At 36.0% G+C, this 22,908-nt stretch overlaps 1 protein-coding gene across 1 annotated transcript; it reads left to right on the forward strand.

Annotated features, from left to right (window-relative positions):
• The first annotated feature begins 252 nt into the window (after positions 1-252).
• Positions 253-15,413, forward strand: LOC139125854 (tyrosine-protein phosphatase Lar-like). Its single transcript, XM_070691951.1, has 9 exons — positions 253-579; positions 4,266-4,460; positions 5,175-5,267; positions 6,306-6,608; positions 6,836-7,045; positions 7,343-7,426; positions 13,437-13,631; positions 14,283-14,375; positions 14,778-15,413. The coding sequence occupies exons 1-9, from the start codon at positions 309-311 to the stop codon at positions 15,089-15,091; spliced, it is 1,758 nt and encodes a 585-aa protein (XP_070548052.1). The 5' UTR covers positions 253-308; the 3' UTR covers positions 15,092-15,413.
• The last annotated feature ends 7,495 nt before the right edge of the window (positions 15,414-22,908 follow it).

Consider the following 22,908-nt stretch of genomic DNA (forward strand, 5'->3'; position numbering starts at 1 on the left):
GTCAACTTGGTACCATTTCGGTAAGGGAAACAGATTCCCCTGATGGGTGGTTTGTAATCGTTTCTAATTGCCCTTCGAAATTCTATAATGTATCTAAAGTCATTATACTCTTGCATTTCATACTTGATGAAATAAAGCCCTTTGTCAATTTCCGGAAAATATATTTAGTTATAACTCTTTATAAATCCAGGGTCTGAAGTGTTTATTTTAGAACCTGCATAAAGCGGTATTTTACAAAAAGCATTTGGAATTTATGAATGCTTGGCTGTGCCATAGTGCGATCTCTGCCATTCTAGTCAAATACAGTGATGAGGTGTATCTTGTTATATGTGTTTCTCCTTTCTTACTGGCAATTTAAAATCGCCGGAGAACACGATTTAGACATCGAATGTTCGTCGTTTGCGGACAGATGTTTCAGACCCGATGTTTGCTCTTATGTGACCATACTTCCACGTAATTTGGACGGTTCCTGTCCAACGCAGGGCGATTTCCGAGAGCAAACACAACAACTGACCCGTGATCAGGAACATTTCGAAAAAATGAAGAATCTGGTGAGAAATTTTGCAAGATTATTGGGAGGTAAGTACAACAACAAAACAATTTTCAATTTGCAAGACTTAAAACGTTTATCCAGAAGATTCTTACCTATTTCTATTGAAAACAATTTGCTGCTTCTTGTCTGGAGTTTGAACGTATTTGCATGTCTAAATGATAGGTATTCTTAAATGCTAAACCAGATTTTGTCATATTCTCCTTGCTTGCTGCGTTTTCGTCGAGGAATGAGAAAGACAACCGTGTTTTGGCTATCCTGACCTTACGATAATTCAGATGAAGTATGCTGAGGTTCTTTTCTATTTACATTCACCATGTCGGCAAAGAGTGCTTGATTTTCAAGACCCTTCAAGACAATTTTATGTCATTTCAGATGCATTAATTAAAACTCGAATGAACCTCTCCCTGAAAACATTAAATTATTGCCTACAACGTTTATACACTTCCCGGCTTTATATGAACAAGGCCTGGCATGAGGAATGAATCAGTATTGCTATTTTTATCATGACACATGTATACTATATAGTCATAATCTGACGATTAGTCACAGTACATTGAAATAACAGTTTGATAGTCAGCAGACACCCAATGCACCTCATTTCTTATTTTAAGCTGTTGAAGTTTGACTTTAATGTTTATTGTGGATCTAGCACTTGGCGGTAATATTGGTGAATCGCTACTCAGGTCAGCCTCAATGACATTCCCGTACTCCCTTCCGAGCCGAAAATGAACAATGTTCACTGCCTAGCGCAACAGAAGTAAACTATTAAACACAATATGTGTGTCACATAAGGCGACGTAGGGAAAATGGCGTTTGAAAATAGAAAACAAAATATTAGAAGATGTGGCAATAGTTGTACTCCACGCGATGTAAGTGCTATATTCCAGTCTTAAACGTGAATCATAATGTACAAAACGTAATATGAATCCCGGAAATTGAAATTTGTTCACAATGTTACCCGAATCATTAGCTTTTTGTTGAAGGACAGAACGATAACATTTTTTAAAATAGTTATAATGTTTCCTGTAATTTCAGTAATATCTTTGGTTGAAACCATTGGACAAAATAAAATTACCTTGTTTCATTTAATGTCAATTTCCTGATATATATTGTAACGCTATGAGTAGAAGGCCGTATTACACAAACATTCTCCTTTTCGTTCTAATTGCTCATTAAGGTAGTACGCTACCATTCTATATAGGAGAGCGCCCTCTTTTGTCCAGAAGATGTACATGTTCCTTTTAGATTGCCTAACCTGGTGAGCGTGAATAACAGGACAAAATGGCAAAAAATCATGCTAGTGACCTTATAATATTTCTTTCAGAAGTTTTTATGAATCAAAAACAACCGAAATTATATTTTTGCACTAAAAATCGACAGTTATTTTTATTTTGAAAGATCAGTAGAGAATAATTAACAATTGTAGCTCTGACATAATATCAGTAAGCTAGAGGGTCAAATCTCAGGGCTAACAAAATACACTTTTTTTTCGTCACTTTTTGCTGTTTAGTAGGAAAATTTGCGCGGTGACCCTAATTTTTTTGCTTCTAAATCAAAGAAACACTGTCTGTTTGATAGATATTGCTGTACTTTTTAACATTTTGAAAATTATTTTGTGCATTTATATGAAGTTTATATTTTTTAAAAAGACTAATGTTACAGTTAAATGATAAATTTAGGGTCTAATATTTAATTTTTAAGACAAGACATCACAAATTTTAGTTGATTGTCCTAATCAAGCTGTCCTGGCAATGCCAAAATGTGGTATGCATACTGGGAACTGTTAATCGTTTGCAATAAAATAAAGATTCTGCTGGTAAGTGCAAATTTCGCAAAATGAGAGATTTCGGGTTTTCTGTCAATTTTGGCATGTGTTTTTTCAAAAATTTTGCATGGGTACCCCATATTTTTTCATATTTTTGCAATGTACACATAAAGATTATTCAGAAAAGTCAACTTCAAGAATGTCCCAACATTTTTTGGAATGGTAGCGTACCTCCTTAAGGTAGAACGTGCCTTGGGAATAGATTGTCGGACTCTCATATTTCTGAGTTCTTTTCTGACCTTGCAGAAGAAAGAAGAACTCTAACCTTCATTTTTCGGACAAACAAACACCCCCACAGGGTTTACACAGGAATAGCGGCCATTTTGAATTTCAAATATCGTAAAACGGTTGGTAATTTTTTTCGCTCGTTCCAAACTTTGTGACCCCCATTTGTATGTTGATTTGGCAAGAGAATGGTTAAAAGTTTCATTCAGGAAAGTTTGAGCAAAAGTTTAAGTATTTCACTTTCGAGGCGCATACTACCTTAATGTCATTATTGATCTAAAATGGTGGAACTCTTTTTATTTGTAATCTGTGTTTTTGACACCGATGTGTTACGTGGACTCGCCACACTGCTCCTTCCAGCGTCCAGACACTATCAGACGTAGCATGTCTCTTGAGAAAATTTTCTCTCTGCCTATCAGCTCCTTCTCTGCATACGGCATACAGCCTCAGCCATCATTTGTCCTTGCCACGTTTCATTCATTCACTTTCCATTGTTCGCTGTGTTCAGACTGCCGTCAATTTTCCTTTCATTTGTAATAAACTCTGTTAGTTTTATCACAGTGCAGTTGTGGCGTGTTTCACAAATGGTGTTAGCCGTAAATCGTGTTAGGTTATGAAATGATTCAACATATTTTTCTAATGTGTGTTCAGGTTTTCAGTCATTTTAAAGGTATTAGCGGATGTTTGGATCTTTTAGTTTATGCCGACTTGGGTTAATCCTAACCGGCTAGATCCAAGATGCCCGTTGAAAACCGCCCCGAGCGACGATCGCGAGAGAGTACGTACTTTCTGAATTACCGCTTACATTTTACTAAATAGTGAAAATATTGCGCACAGTGACTAACCAAAAACACTCGACCTTAAATTTACAAAATCTTGAGAAACTTGACAAAACTAGATTGTAAAATGTTCATCAAATAAAGCTTTAAATCTCTGACATTGAAGGCGCAATAATAGCGAATTTGGTAAAACACCTATTTCTTTTATTCACATATTTTATCTTCTTGCTTTAACTTAGCTTTGTCTTATTGTACGATGAGATTGTGAACGCTTTATTCACTGCGTAAACTGGAAATGCGTGCCTTATCATATCGATTTTCACTGATTTTCGTGAAAAATGGCGACTTTTAATGTTTAACATTATTTTGTATATCCTTACTCACAGTAATCTAAAACAGTGAAATTCGTTTCTGTCTCTTGTTGATTTTCCGTGATCAGGCTCGATGAACTGATCTACGCAAAAGTTGATAGTTTTATGAAATGAAAAGGATTTCGAAAACGTCCTTGTCGGTTTCATGACTCAACTACATGGTGGATATATTGCGCTTATGCCATGTTCAAAGATGTAGCTGCTAATTAGGTAAACCTCTATGCTAGTGGAAGGCAATTATTGATGTCAGAGGTGTTTGCTCGAGATGAAGGGAAATACAGCTATTATATCATACCTTTACATGCGTACACTCGTAATTAATGTAAATGTATAAAGTGCAATAAAGAAGAACTGTAACAGAAATGTTTGACGTGTACGTACACATTGACATAGGACGTTTGCGATGATTTAATCTGTTTTGTTAATTTCCCTCTTGAGCTCATCTAAACGCAATGTTAGTTTTATATGTATTTACCGCGAAGATCTCAATGTCACCTCCATTTTAATTAAAGAACTGCCAGGAGTACCAGAGGACTTTACCGTGAGTGACGTTACTTCCAATAGTATGAAATTGGAGTGGGAACCACCAATAGTTGACAGCCAAGTTTCTGATGACGTGGATGGATATGTGCTCCATATAAATCCAGATGACAAGACGACTGAAACTTTGCGACTTTCATCCACAGAATACAACTTGGTTGGACTTGGTGAGAATGAAAATACTTTCAGGGGAAATATTTTACGAACTATTGTGAGAGTGTGTACACAATGAGAAGATGATGCGAGAAGTAAAAGAGAAGAGAACGGTTTCTTGCTATGTGTGAGAATGCGAGAATTGCAATTTTCAGTGTAAAGCCTTGTGACATAAAATTATCGAAATTACTGAGAATAAATCTGAGAGCATTGCATTTCCTCTTTTGGTATTAAACTGAGAAGCCTACATTCGAGACTGAATTATATTTCTCGAGGATTCAGAACGAGAACTTCTGATTTCGGAAGGTTATGACGAGAATTCAATTACATTTCTCGCTAAATTCTCGCATTATCTTCATTCGGTAATTGTTGGTGCCCTTTGAACATTCTTACAAGTCATGAAGTGTATTTTCGTCTTGTGATTATCTAACCCTCTCCGACGTCATCGTCATCCTACTCCTTTTCACAGAGTATGTACAATGTTATTGAACTTGAACTGCACCACTGCATTTGGTAATGCGTGTGCGAATCTTTATGTTTATGGAAACTGAGTATGTCTGGTATACAACGTGCATATAGCTACCCTTGATAGCTGTCGACAAATAATCGAAATATATAGATTCAGGTAAATCTTGACTACAATGTTGATATTTTCACATGACTTCATTGTCAGTGTGTTTTCTTCGAAGTAATCGATTACACCACTCTACATATACCGTCACTTGTAGCCCCGGCTTCCAAGTATCACATCATCTTAGCGGCATACAACCAGTATGGAGAGGGAGATAGTGTGGCTCTACAGCAAATGACAGACTCACAAGGTATATATGATGTCTACATAGCGCATACCAGCACTGTTTACTCGTATCCCGCTGTATGCATTGGTAAAGTTGTCCACGGCCTTCCAACACAGAGAATTAGGGATATGCTAATCAAATATTTAAACATGGCCACAGTGTAATTTGGTTGATTTTTAGCGCCTCCAAATGAAAGATTTAAATTTTGTTCAAACTTTCCTTAAGCAAAAGATCAAAAATTGTCTTTCAAAATCAAGTGTAGAAATAGGAGCTAACGTTGCCAATTCTGGTACAAAGAAGCAAATTAGCTAAAATTTACAGATATTTGACATTTACAATGACCGACAACCCTGTGTTATTTCTATGGGGAAATAGAAAAAAAATTTAAATTACTGAGCAGGTGAAAATTTCAATAAGCTTCAAAATGAGTCCCTATGTTTCCTTTAGACACATTCTACTATAATGGATTCCATTACCATCAAAATTGACCAGAGCCACCGTTTCTACATTATTATTAGTGATTAGCAAACAAGGTTTACAGTCAACACACAACAATTCCAAGACTGTTATATTTAGAAATCTCAATCGGGTTTTTGTAGCAGTACATGTACCAAATATCATAGAAATCCTTCGAGTTTTGGTTATTAAGTAGCGGGGGGGTCAGAGCTGTTAACCTACGTTCACGCACGGGGAGACAAGAATACTACATATTCTGATTGTGTTGACGAGGCATTAAGTGGCAAACTGGCATTGCCTTGGCATAAGGCTGCTCATGATTATAGATTTTTATTGAACATATCTGCACGCGCCGTTTACTGTTTTATGTTGTTACAGCTTGCAGTCTGACAGTTAATATAATTTGCAGTATTTATCGTAATATCGGCAGCTGACTATTAAATTACGTTTCAGTCGTTCTTGCATGTGTAATAGCTGTAATCATTTACACGGAAGGGATATTTGTAATGTAAGCGAATTTTGAAAAGCTCTTGCCGCCCTCGTCCTTCCTCTTCAATTCTGTCGATGTTCTTAGTCTCTTGTACTTTGTCAACCATTATCTTCCAGCCCCAAGCGCTCCGACAATAAATAGAGTGACGTACACTTCACCCAGCTCGGCAGTGGTAACGTGGACTGAACCACAGCACCAGTACAACCAAGTAGATGGCTATACTATCTCATGGAGAGATATAAGTGTACCAGATGTCTGGTTTGAAAGTTCAGTGATCGGATCTTCAGATTACTTCGACTTGGAAAACGTGGTGTTTCAAGCACGCTATGAAGTCACAATCAAAGCTATTACAAACAGTTTAGTCAATGATGGCATTACCTTCGCGGGCCCAGCATCTGATCCAGTCTATTACGATCACGGTACGGAATTCTCTCGCTAAAAACGATAATGCGCGTTTACGGTATGAATTTCTCTCAAGAAGGTATTTTTCTCCAATGAAACAAGTGCACATCGAAACCAATCATGTCACCAAATACTTCAGAGTGACATAAAAGCTTTGGGTCGAATTAACTCAGACTAAACTTGTTCATTAACCTTGAACGTGTTAACTTACTTAATGACGTCAATTCTACTTTCAATGTTTCAGTACTGCCACCCCCACTCGACTTTTCCTCAAGGGATGTGTCTACAAGCGGTATGCGACTGACATGGAAACTACCGTATAGTAATGGCTCGATTCCCCGTGACATAGATGGATACAGGCTATACGTGTTCAAGGCCACCGACAGTCAGTATTTCATGACAAAGGATATAACTATACCTATTTCAACGAGGGGATACTACTTGAGTGGACTAGGTAAATAAGGATCAGACAAAATTTTTGTGCATTTTTGAGAATTTTTTTGTGTGTCTGTAATTGATATGAATGTGTTTCGTGTCTTCTGCAATCTTACTAAAACGACCAGTTATGAAAGTGCAAATTCAATGTCCTTGACTATCGAGGGACTGATGTAAAAATGGCAAAAGGAATATAAAATTTAGAACTTTAGTAATTGTAGTATGGTATGTACAGAAAACACAGAGTATGACATGACATGATATACGCACAATGTTATTCAGTAATAGCCGAACGTATTGATGTAATTACTTCTAGACCAAGCTACAATGTATAACGTGACCTTAGTACTCTATAACTTTTACGGAGAAGGCGACCCTGTAACACTTCAACAGGTGACAGGTATAGTATGAAGTTTTGCATCTTTCTATATAGCCTGACAATATTTTCTATTTGAAAGAAGTGACATCAAGGAAAAGGTGGACATGATGGTTTATTTTATTATTCTTTTATTGTAACTACATGCAAAATGACAGTATCTGCATGCAAAATGACGAAATATTGAATACAAAATTATGAAGTTCTTGGCATTCAAGTTTTGAACTTCAAACGTTTTATGCATCTTCCTATCTTGACTTCAAAATGTAACCCCAGAGTTGACAAAATATAATCAGGAGCAGGGAAGAAAAACCTGAGTCATGTAAAGTTATAATTCGATCTAAACTGAAGTCATGTACTCGAGTACACAGTAGAAATATCTGAAAAAAAACTTATAGTCCAGTCAATCTAAGCCAAAAAAGGGGTAAACCTAGGACTAATTGCAACAGAAATTATTTCTTCACCATGCATTTTGGAAAGGTCCTAGAAATAACATACTAAAAGTATAATAAAATCTAAGGGGTGCAACAGTGCCTAATTTGCATAAATGTAAAGGGGGCTCATGGGTATAAAATTGTCGCTGATAGACGGTTTCTACTGAAAATATGTGGCTAAACATGCTTTTGATCAGGGTTTTTTGGCTTATTTGCCTCCTTTTTGGTCTAGGCAATCTTGTTGAAAATATTTTGTCGTCATATAAATATTCCTCATTTGCATAAATCCAATATGGCCGCCACAACACTTCACTTTTCTTAGTTTTTCTCGAATTAATAACTATTTTTAAGCTACTACTGACAGCAATAGAATAATTTTTTCACATTGTATTTTAGACAAGTCCTAGAATAACATACTAAAAGCCTAGTACAATCTAGAATTGTAAACAGTGCCTAATTTGCATAGATGTAAAAAGATTATGGGTACAAACTAAGTGCTGATAGAATGTTTCTGCTAAAAATAATTGGCTAAACATGATATGTTATGCAGGTTTTTGGCTTATTTGCCTTGTTTTTGGTTTAGGTAATGTTGATGGAAATATCTAGTCTTCATAGAAATATTCCTAATTTGCATAAATCCAATATGGCCGCCACAACACTTCACTTTTCTTTGTATTTTTCCAAATTAATAACTATTTTTATGCTACTTCTGACAGCAATAGAATTATTTATCCACTGTGTATTTCAGAGAAGCCCTACAATGACATACTAAAAGCCTCGTACAATCTAGAAATGTAAACAATGCCTAATTTGCATATATGTAAAAAGATTATGGTTACAAACTAGGTGCTAATAGAATGTTGCTACTAAAAATAATTGGCTAAACATGATATGTGCGGATTTTGGGCTTATTTGCCTTGTTTTTGGTTCAGGCAATGTTGATTAAAATATTTTGTCGTCATAGAAATATTCCTCATTTGCATAAATCCAATATGGCCGCCACAACACTTCGTTTTTCTTTGTATGTCCCTAATTAATAACTATATAAGCTACTTCTGACTGCAATAGAATTAAATTTTCTTTGTGTATTTTAGAGAGGTCCTAAAATGACATACTAAAAGTCCAATACAAGCTAAGATTTATAACATTACCTTATTTGTATAGATATAAACGGATAATAGGAGCAATACATTCACTGATAAAAGAAATATGCATATTGAATTGAGAAAAATGCGACATTATGTTCAAGTATTGTATGCATTTATTTAATTTTTGTCCAGGCAATATTTTTGAATACATTTTATCGCCCGAGAAATATTCCTAATTTGCCTAAATCAAGTATGGCTGCCACTGCATTTCACTTAAAATTATATATTTAATCTACACAACAAGTAGTTTTTGTTTCCACTCTGTATTGAATGTATAGAATGGCAAACAAAATGACTGTTAAGAGGGGAGACAGTGCATAATTTGAATAAATATAAAACTTAGAAAAGCGAACAAAATCGTTGCTGTTAATAGATTTCTTAAAAATATATTCAGCAAATTGATATTTAATTCAAGCAATTTCATTATTTAATGTACTTTTTGTGTTTCTAGGCAATGCATAAAATCATTTAAGATTCCTCATTTTACATAACTGCAATGTGCCCCTCCTACCACTTTACTTTTCACTTTTTTGACCTATAGTATAAATGACTATATATAATGTTAAAAAACAACGGAGATCATTAGAACTAAATTTTAGTAGGGTCATGGAAGTTTAACATCGCAAGTTTAAAGGCCTGTGTTGGCACCAGATTTTCTCATCAGAAAATTTACCCACCAGATTACAATTTCAATGGAAAACAAAAGGCTCTTACACCTCAATCATTCTCTTACAGACTAGAACAAAGGGATACCAGGGATCGCGAAAAGTGCATTTAACGAAGTTGTGCATAAGACAGCTAATTTACCCAAATGCTAAATGGGTCATAGATGCTATACAAACCTGGTGCTGATAATCTATTTACGAAAGTGATTTAAGAGATAAGCTGACACTGTAATGACTATGTAACATCATTTTCTTGTTTTGAGTTCAGGGAATGCTTTCAAATATATCTTACAGCGATAAAAAAATTCTTATTTGCATTTCTCCAATAAGTCAACCATGTCACTTCCTTTTCCTAATTAGAACATGAATTATTTCTTCACCTTAAATACTTAAAAGGTCCAAGAATGGTATATTCAAAGCCTAATACAATCTACATTGTGCAAAGGACTAATTTTAAAAGATTTTATAGGAAATGCCTACACTGTACTAAATGTAATAATTGAAACTTGAAAGGTTTTACAATATCGTAAAGAAATATTTGAAGTTTTTACTAACATTGCTAAATATATTTTACCTATTTTTGAACGATTCCTCATGTGCATAAATCATATATGATGATCATTAAAATAATTGTCTTTAATTTTTCAAATTGACGTCAACTTATTTTAATTAATTATGTTATCAGTAAAATGAGAAGTTACATTAAGAGACACTACTTGTTTAAGTTATTTAATACTTTAAATTCTTCCTATCGAAAGATGTCCATTTTATAACTTGAATGAACATTTTGCTCAGTACAAAGAAATTGACATGGTTATTTATTTTCTGTGTATTTTAACTCATTTTAATGATTATATACTAATAGGGCCTACAGAATGAAAAGCCCTGTAAAAATAAACAATGATTGATTCGTATAGTTCATTTCAATTATCTAGAGAATTTGCATAATGTCAATAACATTGGAAACTTACTGGAAGATTTGGATTTTCTTAATGCATACCAAAATGCTTGGCCAAATAACCAACACTTTGTACTAAGGGAGGCTGAAGAAAATTTGTGTTTCAGCTCTATTTTCTTTTATTTTCACCCTTACCCGTATTACTAATATAGATTAAGTGTGGATAAAATGTAATTAAAGACCAGGTTGTGTGGTCACTGGTAAATCAGATATACTTTTGACTGTGTGCAACTTGCCAGTTCATGCCACATACAGAAATTTATGATAATAATGATAAATAAATTATAATGATCATGATGATATAGAGGTACAATTGTTATACTATACTGCCAATTATCATGAAATATGGATTAAGAAAGCTGTTCCTTTATCAGCTGAAAGACATTACAATAATCAAAGGACACTGCATTTCTCAAAATTTTGAAATTTCTTGAAGACAACAATTGAAAATTAATATAAAGTCATATAGTGGACTAAAGAGAGAGATTTCCTATTAAATCTTACCGTACACAGCCATAGCATTTAGGGAAAAACTGAAAAGATCTGTTGACTGAATCATGATAATCTAAATCACTGGTAAAAGTAAATCTAGATACTTTTCATAATGTTACATGGTCTAGCTGCTTTTTCAAATTTTCATGACCGTGAAATAAGAAAACCAAGATGTGAAGGGATTTGCATCACAGAAGCTGCCGTTAACGAGTTTATCAATTAGGATATCAAATTTTGACATCAAATTAATATCCTGTATTTTTAACCTTATGGAAGTCTCACCTCAGATTGGCCAGACTCTCAATTCCTTGAGTGATCGATCTTATTGGTAATAATACAAAAGTCCAATAATCTGCAAATGGGAAGTCCATTACATAACAGCCCCATGAGTGATACCTGCACATCTAAGATCTGATATGATACGCAGTACAATTATATCATCCTATGCTTCACATCTTTTCATTGAGTTATCCTTCCCCATACTTATGGGTTCTACAATGAACTGCAGCGGCATGAATAACCCCGACAGAAAGCAAAATCTAGACTTTTTGTTGTCAACGAAAGGATTCTGGCTGTAAACAAATGAACCACCTAGAGGAAGATGTAAACAGAGAGGAAGAGGAAGAAATTTTGATATGATAATGACCATCATAATAATTGTCATCACCACTACCATCATGGTGATTCAAATGATGTTCGTATTTATACTAATGATAGTTTAATAATGAGAAGGATGATTCACAGGCACAACTGTTAGGTGTGGTGAACCATTTATTAGTAACTGAATATTTCCATCGTCATTGAAGATAATGACCGAAAGCATAAAATATTCCTTCAAAAATTTTACTGCAATCGAACATGTTGTAGGAGAAAATGACTTAAAATGACAATTGATGTCAAAAACTTTAGCACGTCCAATGATTTTTTATAAATAACCTTATCGTCGTAAAGAAAGAAAATATCCAAAGAATTCTGATTCCTTTATTTAAAAGTAATGCTCTGAAACTCTTCTCTTTATTCATTGCATTTCTGAATAACCAGAAAATGTCAATGGAAGCTATTGTAGGCTTATTGTATACAGAAGACCGTTTGTGTCAATTATGCAAATTAGGTATTTTGTATTAAAATATGTAAATTATGCATGCAAATTAGGTCAACCTCTTTTGTTTTAGGTAATTCTTGCAAAACCTTAACAATTTCATAGGAAAAAAATTGTTTAAATATGAGCTTAAACATTCATTTTGTCTGAAATAGTGGAAAAACTGTGAATATATGCAAATTACTTAATTTGCATATTCTTTATTGTTCAAGACATTTAGAAAATAACTTATTGAACCTTACTAAATTGTGTTGCAATGAAAAAAGTCACTTGAATTCAGTTTACATGCCCAAAATGTGAGTATAGCAGTCATTTTAAAGGCGATATATAGCTAATTTGAATATATGCAAATTTAACCAATTTGCACCCCTTATATTTTTCTATACTTTTAATATGTCATTAGTGAGACCTTTCCAAAGGTCATGGTGAAGAAATAATTTCTGTTGCAATTAGTCCTAGGTTAAACCCTAAATTGACTGGACTATTACCTGTTTCTTTATGTGAACATGAGAAACACTGGCGATAGAATTAGACCAGTCTATCCTGGATGTAACAGAGATTAGCACCACAATACCAGGTATGCAAGACAGCCGGTCACGGTCAATACAGTACTAGTAGATCGGCAAAAAGCTGTAAAGGTTTCTTGGTATATCGCCCTTTGAAACTAAATAATTGAAGCTAGAAAACGATCTTGATAAGTGTACGTTAGGTTTGAACAATATAAATAACATTAGGCATTTGCAAGCTATATAAATGCGTTAATTTAGGAGCTGTTACACGGCTTACTCGCAGCGTGTTTGCAAGGTTATATCTGATTGGTCGATTGTCACTATTCACAGCAACTTAGGGAGTTTATTTGTATTATTTCATTATAACGGTACGATTCTGCCAACCAATTGGATAACAGCTTCGAAATCGCTGCGAGTCGGCCCCTGTTACATAATGATTGTACACCATGGCACTTACAAACTATGAGACATTCAAGGCGGCGGTGAAATGTATAAATGCGAGTCCCAAACGCATCTCTAGCAAGTACTTTTGCTAATATTTGGAAAAGATTGGAAATTTGGTGAAAATGCAAATAATCCTGCGTTTGCATTGGGGTAAAAGCATCATGAGATACAATAATCTAAGGCAGAGACGTCTATCGACCGTGTTACTAATTATTGGTTTAAAATTACAGAAATAAACGAACATTGTCTATATTATTGTAACGTCATCCTTTTTGCACTTATAAGCCGAAGAGAGGGTGGAATTCATATTGGAAGTGAAAAGAGTGACCGCCTATAGTATGTTGTTGGAGTGGAATCTAACTCCAAACAGATTTGATGGATACATACTTCATGTTTACAACGGGGAGGATATCAATGCGGACACGGTATTGAATGTCACTCTGCCAATTAACACAAGAGAATACCATGTAACCGATCTCGGTAAGGATAATCATTTGAAAAAATATATAATCACACTTTTTCTCATTTGATTCAGTTATTCATCTATCATTTACCTGTGTCTATCATATCCTGCTAAATTCTCTCCGAAATTTATCAAGCGATATATACTTTCGTGTATTACATGCTCATCAGATCCAGCTGTTATGTTAGTTCAATGGAAATGTGTTTCACATACAATTCCCTGCCATGTAATTTCGATAAAGCATCTCATTTGATTCAGTTATTCATCTATCATTTACCTGTGTCTATCATATCCTGCTAAATTCTCTCCGAAATTTATCAAGCGATATATACTTTCGTGTATTACATGCTCATCAGATCCAGCTGTTATGTTAGTTCAATGGAAATGTGTTTCACATACAATTCCCTGCCATGTAATTTCGATAAAGCATCTTGGACCAATTTTTTAAACCATTCAAGCGATTTCCTTACTATCATTACAATTAATAAAGTCATCGTCAAGTAATCAAAACCAAACTATTGCTTCAAGTGTGAGCTAAAAAACGTGAAGGATTTAAACGCAGACGAGCAATTTACAAAGAATCTGCTGGAAGTAGATGTTTAAATAGACGCACAAGAATATATACACACTCTTCTCGATACAATGATGGAGCTGTATGTGCTTTGCAGAGCCAGCTACCTCCTACATAGTGGCTTTGATAGCCTTCGGTGAGGATGTTGAAAGGAAATCAGCAACAAAGATGGGAACGACAGATTCTGCAGGTATAGTGTATTGTAATTAAACAAACCATGATCTCTTTCTTGACTTAGAGAAACAATAAGGTAGGGTGAAAGACAATCTGTTTTGTCACTCTAACATACGACAGCGTACAAGTCACACTACAGAAATTATAAACGTGTCCAGATTCCAGTGACTTGAGTACAACTGAAAAGGGTATTGTGGTCACATACTTATATTATTAACCGATGATTTTCTTTAACCGATGTTTCCGATATTAGTTGTGTTCACATGTTGTTTACTGTGTACCGAGCACGGGATTTCATTATTCCGTGAAAGATAAAATTTCGCTTTAAAGTAGCTGAGAGTATCTCCCTCATGCACAAAAAATCAAATGAATATTCTGTTACCGTTTGTTCAATATTCTCTATGATCTATTATTTCAGTCCCAGGTGTGCCAAGAGATGTCAGGGTGTTGTTTGTGTCTCAAAACTCGGCTATGGTAACCTGGACTGCCCCTTTGAGCAAGCGATATGAAGGACATGCTTACACTGTGTCATACCGATGGACTGGTGAACCGGATATGTGGCAGGAAATTTCAACGACAGAACCATCAAGATTGATCATTGGAAACCTCAACTACGGCGCACAATATGAAGTAACAGTGAAAGACAGGGTGTATAACTTTCTATATGGCTCCACATACGAAAGCCCAGCATCGGCTCCAGTTGAGTATGTTCATGAAATACCATATTTGTAACAATGGGCACAATACTGTATCATTAGTGGAGTCTTATAACGAGATATTACAACTCCAGATAATAGTACAAGACGAAGTTTACAGTGCAGTGAGGCCGACGAAAGAAAGGGGAAGGAGCAACAAAAATGCATACGTTCTTGACGTATTACAAAGATCATGGCACAGGTTGCTCGACTTCTATTTCTGCTCTTCCTTCTTCTTCTTTTTCATCTGTAGTGTTTTATTGACCTAAAACTCAAAAAACTGTCATAATCGTTCAGCATCAAAGACCTGCTTGTTTGAGAAAGCATAGTCATGCGACACTGTGTAAAGCACCAGTGAAAATATTTATGCTGTGTTTAGAAAACTTAGGGGATTGTGTGCTCAGCTTACGTCTAAAGTTGTACTAAAATAGCGTTTAGGACCCGATAAACAAAATGTTACACTTGGTGGGGGTGTTCGTGATTCGTGGCGTTTCTGTCCTATCACTTGTCATGCTTGGTTTAGGCGTCAAATTAAAAATTCACTGTTATCAGTCAGTACATATTGACACACACACCCGCTAACTCATTACGCTGGCAAAAGCTCTTGCAGAAATTTGTATGGCAAAAGGTGTCATGCAGAGAAAAAGCTGCAGAACTGCTAAGACTTGTCAATATATACATGTCAACCGGAAATCTTACAGCGTGTTGGCTGAAGTGAGGAAAACTGATTTTTGGAAGGTTCAGCAAAACGCTTATCACGTGACTATTATGCAAATAATGACTCTGTACTGTGCACGGTCGGATTTTCCAAGATCATGGCTTTCAAAAAAATGTATCTTTATTTGGGTTTAGGACTTCTATACCTGAGAAATAAATTAAAATCTGACTGTGTGTCTACTAAGTGAGGAGCACTTGTCATGTTGTTATTTCAACTCAAGGCCCACGCAGGAGTTAATCACCTGTGCAAATTAAAACAGAACAAATTTCTTGCAAAATGAAAGACTAATAGAAATGTTTCCGGATACCGAATCGTTGATCAAAAAAGTAATATTTAACGCCATAGGCCGACAAAGGACTGTGTAAAGGACCGTTTTACTTCAGGCAGAATCCTGATATGACGTGTAAAAATTAAGAATAATGTTGCCACTAGATGGCACCCTACCCCAAAAAGCTGCACTGGTTGCTGGGCAAAACAGCCCGAGTGACAGGGTTCCTCAGCGTAGGGGTAAACATGTATGAATGTACATTGAACGAATCAAAAGTGAAGTGGCAGGTATAGTATGTTCACGCAATTTAATTGGCAAAATCAAGCGTCGGTAACTTCATATCCTTCCATGAACAGTGGACCACTGTTATGTCATGTGTTACAATGAGATCCCGTCTAGTCATGTTTATGTACAACTAGACAGTGATTTCGCGTTGTCATAAAGTCGTTTACAATCCCAAGGCTTGCAAAGTAATCAGCGCCGCAAACTCCTGATGGTGTGATAATAAACAGCCTTTGTATGTCATATTCTTTTTGACATTTTTGTCTCAGAAACAAAAAGGACAAAAACCAGAACACCAAACACCTTTTTGTTAACGTATTTCGAATAAGCAATTGTTTATCGACCAATTGCATGTTATTGAATACATATTCATTGTTATTGCTGAAATTACATGATACAGATTTCGAAGAAACAGCTTGTGGACATATCATGTGACATGCAGAAAAATGGAGACTGATAACTTCATTTCAAAGAGCAAATGGAATAAAGACTTTTAATGAGTGTTCAACAAACAAACAAAACAAGTTAGTTAAGCCCTATGCCATGTAGGGATTAACTATAAAATGACACAAAAAGAATCAATTTTGCTGTATATTTTGTAGATACGTTATCCAAAATGCAGTACAATAGAATTAATATCGACCAAGTGAAATAGACCGAGAACATTCTCTACGCTCAAGAGGGCCGGGGATAGAGCGCCCTCAAACGACGAATCTTTCAGTCTTGTGAAATCCATGAGTATGCTGAGATCCTAAGTCGATTTCGATTTGCACTTTCTATAAACTGATTTATTTTAATCCGATTTAGGAAACAATTGTAAATTGCTATGCCTGTTTGAGTGTTGATATCCTGACAACGCTGCTTGTACAAGTTAATAAAGTTTAAATCCACATGGACTGGAAATAATTTTCTCATTATGTTTTTGTACATTGCCTCTAAAAAGTGGTGTTTTCATATTGAAGATGAAACGAAATTTTATCTTGAAACATATCACACTTGAACCTGCTAGTATTCCGGGAGTCTTAAAATCACACGCTTTGATTGGCAACAGAAAAATATGATTGATGTAATGTACATCGCCCTTATTGATAACGATGTTCTTACATATGTGAAACAAATTTAAAGTTATGTTTTTACTTCTTCCGGCAAAACACTTAATATATCGCTATCGGATTAATTTTATTGTTTAGACTCAAACATTTCGCATTCAACACATTAACAGAAACTATGCTATACATAGAGATTTAGCGAGTCCTTCTTGGCTATTATTGAGGCCCTACAAATCATAAATGTGACAAATGAGGACATTTATTCGTCGTAATTCATGGTGCGAAAGAAGTAGGTGAGCATAGCTCCGGCAACGACACCGAGAGGAATGGAGAGCCAACCAAGGATGATGGAATAACCGAACGAATACTTGGTACCACGTCCACCATAATCTTTGCTCGTTTGAACCGCAAACACAGTCGTACCAATCATTACCAGTAAACCTACAAAAATATAAATATTTAGATCTTGAATGGGTAGGGCAGAGGTAGCTCTCTCTCCCTCCCCCTCTCTCTCTCTCTCTCTCTCTCTCTCTCTCTCTCTCTCTCTCTCTCTCTCTCTCTGACAATGTTGGCATAATTGTCGTTGATTTCATTAAATATTTGAATATCCAGTTTTTTCGTGAGTACGTGACTGTGTTCGTACAAGGTGCATGTGCATTAATGATGCGTGGCTAAAACACTAACCCATAGGTATGATTCATACATTAAACATTCGTCAGAAGGTAGTAACTTAAAAAAAGGATAATAGGTTGTAGGATTTCAATAACGATTATCATAAGTTTTTCTGATGGTGACAATCCGTGGCAAAACGCTTCCAATGGGTTTCCTTTGATCTCGTTTTCAAACGTAAAAAGGAATAAAGACACTTTTTTACGTTTTTCATTGAAAGGTCATCAAAAGATGATTGGTCTTAAGCTCGTTTTCATTAGGTTGTTACTCATTCCGAAAAATTTATAACATAATTAGGGTACCCCTCTCACCAAATTGGGGTCTAATTGCGTCCATTCGTTTCATCGTGACTGCCTGTTAAGTACTGAAATCACTAGACACTCCAAACAGAAATGTTCGAGTGTCTATGCCTAGGGAAAAGAAAACATGAAAATGTGGTATTATTGTGTTTTCATTTTCCAATTATCTCTTTCTCTTTCAGTGTTAAAGTATGCGTACGCGTGTTCTATCAAAAGTCCATGAACTGTACGCAATTTAATTACTTAGGTTTGCTACAATGTAACAATTAATTGCCGAACTTTTAAAAAGTGATGGTAAATTGGGCTGGGGGTAATAGCGTTTGACCTCACCCCCCCCCCCCCCGTCCCTAAACAGAACATTTTGGAAGTGCTAAAATCCGACCACTTTTCATTATCAACAAACGAACGTTACCAACGCTCGGGAAACACAATGGACACAAATTGAACGAACCATGGCGAAAGAGTACCGGTAGGCCTCCGCCTTGGGCTGGCTTGGTACATGGCAAACTAAATTATAAAAATGTGCAACTTTGAGCAAAGTTATCGAATACAGAAAAGCCGCCTTTCTATGTAGGCGAGTCTACTTGACGAGTTTTAATTACGTCCCTTAAAGTTGCAACACTTTTTGTCAGTCCCACGCGGCGTCAGTTCCGGACATTTCATCATCAGAATTTTAAAGTTTGCTACATCCCCTCGGCCAATTGCGACAAAATCTTCGATAGAAAAGGCTATTTTTCATTCCTGGCGCTACAAGTTGCATCAAATAGGGCCGAGACTTCTCACGTGACTGAAAGTTCCGACTTAGGATTGGACAATTTTAAAAAGTATCATGTACTTTGGATAGAACACGCATACTTTAACACTGAAAGAGAAAAAGATTATTTGAAAATGAAAACACAAAAACACCACATTTTCATGTTTTCTTTTCCCTAGGCATAGACACTCGAACATTTCTGTTTGGAGTGTCTAGTGATTTTAGTACTAAACAGGCAGTCACGATAAAACGAATGGACGCAATTAGACCCCCCATTTGGTGAGAGGGGGTACCCTAATTATGTTATGAATTTTCGGAATGAGTAACAACCGAATGAAAACGAGCTTAAGACCAATTATCTTTGATGACCTTTCAATGAAAAACATAAAAAAGTGTCTTTATTCCTTTTTACATTTCAAAACGAGATCAAAAGAAAACCGTTGGACGCGTTTTGCCACGGATTATCATTATGATTATAATTGTTCATTATAACAGTAGACTAATGGCGAACGAAAAGCAATGTGTGAAGCCGAGGGAGCATTAGAAAAACGATAGAATTTAAACTTATATATTGCGCACCCGTTGCGCAGAAGATCAAGCCGTTGATTGTCCAGAACGTCTTCGTGAATTTTTTGACGAAAGATTGCCCAGTGCCTTTCCCAATCAACCCTGCTAAAGCAAGTATCCATGATACCACGGCGACTAAAACCGCTACCAACATCAGACCACGGGTAGCCTGCATGTACCCTGCATAAAGAGAAAGCAGAGGACATGTGACTATACGGCATCAAACATGTCACAGCAGAACAAGATCGTCTCCCAAAATATTGTTGATTTATATGTAAATTCTAGTCAGACTGAATTTTAGTTGTCAAAAGGTTACATACTATCAGGTGATATAAACGTATAGCCAACCTATAGCATGCATTGAAATTGAACGCTAAACACTTCGACAAAGCATCATAATCTATGAGACGGACAATACTGGTAAATAAATCAAAATTACAGTTGATGGAATGCTACCACGGAAAATCGCCTAATAATCGAAAGAATGTAATCAGAGATCAATTAATTAGGCAGAATTTCATTGAAGTGGGGAAATAAATATCTTCACCATACATAGATGGTAAATATTATGATAATAAGTACGATTGCACATCACGATCTTCAACACTATCGAAAAAGTTTTGTGAAAATTACATTGTGATTCAGAAAAATAAAATTAACAATTTACTGCCTTGCATTTTCATGATGATACAAAGTCGGTCATGTATTACACGTTTGCCATCATAATGGTTCAATTTTCTTAACACACTTTAGCGTTGCAGCAATATGATATCAGAGGTATAGTTGATATATAATCCTAGATTAGTTTCCTTTTGGCAAATACATTCATCTATCAAGGTAGGTATAGCCATGGAGTTATACCGTCAAATTGGATAGATTTCCCCCTTGTCACTAAGTAAGATAACATGAGGAGTGTTTGATAATTCTACTATATGCCCTATATGCGTTAACATATGGTGGCGGCCATTTTGAATTCCCAATATAGATAATATTGGACAATTTTGTTTCTCTAGTGCGACATTGTGAACGGTGACGTCTAAGTTTTATTCTTTTATCCTTTATTACTAAAAGGAGGCACAGTTTTGGCAAGGAAAGTTTGTGCCACATTCTGACGCTTTCAATTGCCAGACGCGTATTCTGCCTTTGAGCAATCATGATGACAATTTTACATACTGTGAAACTTATCTAAATTACCTTCAAATGTCGGCACCTCGGCCGCATTTCCACAAACACATTTTTAACCTGCCAAGGGCATGGCTACATCCTGATCAGTTTCTAGATGGAAGTTTCCAAAATATACACTTGGGGAATAGCTTCCCCCTTAAACCCTACCTAGTGTCTAAATATGATGGATTACAGACCATCTGTAGGTACATATGATCTGAGCTTGTCGGACCATGACGCTGAGACCAGACTTTGCGTCCACGCCTTGATAATTTATTAAGGGCCAAACATTTAATGTCAAATGCAATACGTTGTGGATATAACTGAGTGATTGAGCTTGGGAAGCTCACTCTCCTTAAGCTGCACTCATCCGTGCGGAGTCAGCTGTGTGTGTGCTGAAAGCCAGGATTCTACGGTGTCAAGAATGTGGTCCCACCATTGAGCACAGTGACTGAACTGCTAGAGAGGCACTTGGTGTGCACACACTTACAGGGACAATCTCGACATCCTATGGAACTAACGTACAGGGCCTGAACTGCGGGACCTCTGGTGCCAGGAAGAACAACTGTGCGCACGTGCTACGGCAAACGACTTGAACGGGATCCGTGTTGAAGTTACCGGATCACGGAATTGTATGCTCTATTGGGCAGTGAACACGACAAATTGGATGCTTACTTAACCCTGGCAACAGTAGAGCTCATAGACTGTACTACACGTAACTCCCCAACCCCCCTTTTACGTACATGAGTTAGATAAGTTTTTCTCAGTATTGTAATTTAATATGTATTATATATTTAATTAGAATAAATTGGAGAGCTATTGGATTTTATGTGTGTGTGTCTGGATTACTGTTGCATTGACAATAACTGGTGGCATCGATTACATTAAGAGTTCTGTCTCCCCACTTGCCCACAGCCAGTCAAAAACAAGACCTATTAAAATAATTAGATTGTCCCGAAAACAATAAATTAAATCATTAAAATTCTATAGAATCGTTGATTTATTACAGTGATAACAAAACGAAAGAAAACATTCACAAGGTAATATATCTGTGTAAACGCTACACATGACACGACAATATGTTGTAGCTATAGCTATGATTGGCAAGGCAGGAATCCAACCTGGTGATCTTATGGTTTTACAATCCAAACACTAGAAAATTTGAAGTAACATAACCGTAGAATCATTAATGGCCGCGTCGAATCGATGGCAACTATGCCTGCCCATTGTCAACATGTCCCCAAGCTTGATTTATTGACGTTTTCGATTAGTAGATTTATGAGCATATCGGATATTTGTCATCTTATTTGTCTAGCTTTGCATACACAAATTTATATTTTGTCTTTCGTTTTTGACACAAAACATTATCAGTAAGGTAGACTGCATGCGACAGATGCTCGGACGGACACATTTTTTGTAATCCTTTTCTGATCTACCACTTATTGGATATCATTTTAAAGATCTTTGTGAAACAAAAGTTTTCACTGTCAAACTTTTTTCCCCATAGAGTTAACACAGGGTTTGGCGGACATTTTGACTTTGAAACACCAGTAAATGTTAGGTGAAATGTTTCTCTGCATGGTGAACCATGATTTTTTATTGAGACTTGATTTGCCAAGAGAATGGTTGAAAATTTTTATTGAGGTCGAGGAAAGTTTGAACAAAAGTTCGAGTCACTCTTACATTTTCAAGGCGCATTCAACCTTAGTCCAGGTCGCGTAGTACGTAGTACGCTTTGCAATCTTTAGACCTATGTCTTCACTGAACGCACCAATCCCTGACTTCTTTCTCAAAGACGTTTACAAAAACTGACGGGACGCAAATTAGGATACACGAGGACAAACAGTTAACCAATGACTAAACTACATATAATTGATATTATGCTTTTCTGTAACGGGGCAGCGCTGTAGTGAAATTCTTTGTTGACTAAATATTATGACTTTCATAACGGGCCTTGAAGGCATCTATAATCAGCCACATAGCGCGTGAGTACATCTGGCGAATTATCGTCAAACAAACCATGCGAGTATTTTCCGATTAAATCTTGTCAAGGGAAGTACTTTGAAAAGAAAACATGCTAATGC

Source organism: Ptychodera flava, assembly GCF_041260155.1.
Source record: "Ptychodera flava strain L36383 chromosome 3 unlocalized genomic scaffold, AS_Pfla_20210202 Scaffold_26__1_contigs__length_13983176_pilon, whole genome shotgun sequence".
NCBI lineage: Eukaryota > Metazoa > Hemichordata > Enteropneusta > Ptychoderidae > Ptychodera > Ptychodera flava.

Bases quoted from the DNA above. Each gene is read 5' to 3' on its own strand.
- LOC139125854 (XM_070691951.1), top strand. From the start codon at position 309: ATGAGGTGTATCTTGTTATATGTGTTTCTCCTTTCTTACTGGCAATTT. The intron at 5,268-6,305 runs GTATATATGATG...ATTATCTTCCAG, and splicing joins GCAAATGACAGACTCACAAG to CCCCAAGCGCTCCGACAATA. The intron at 13,632-14,282 runs GTAAGGATAATC...TGTGCTTTGCAG, and splicing joins ATACCATGTAACCGATCTCG to AGCCAGCTACCTCCTACATA.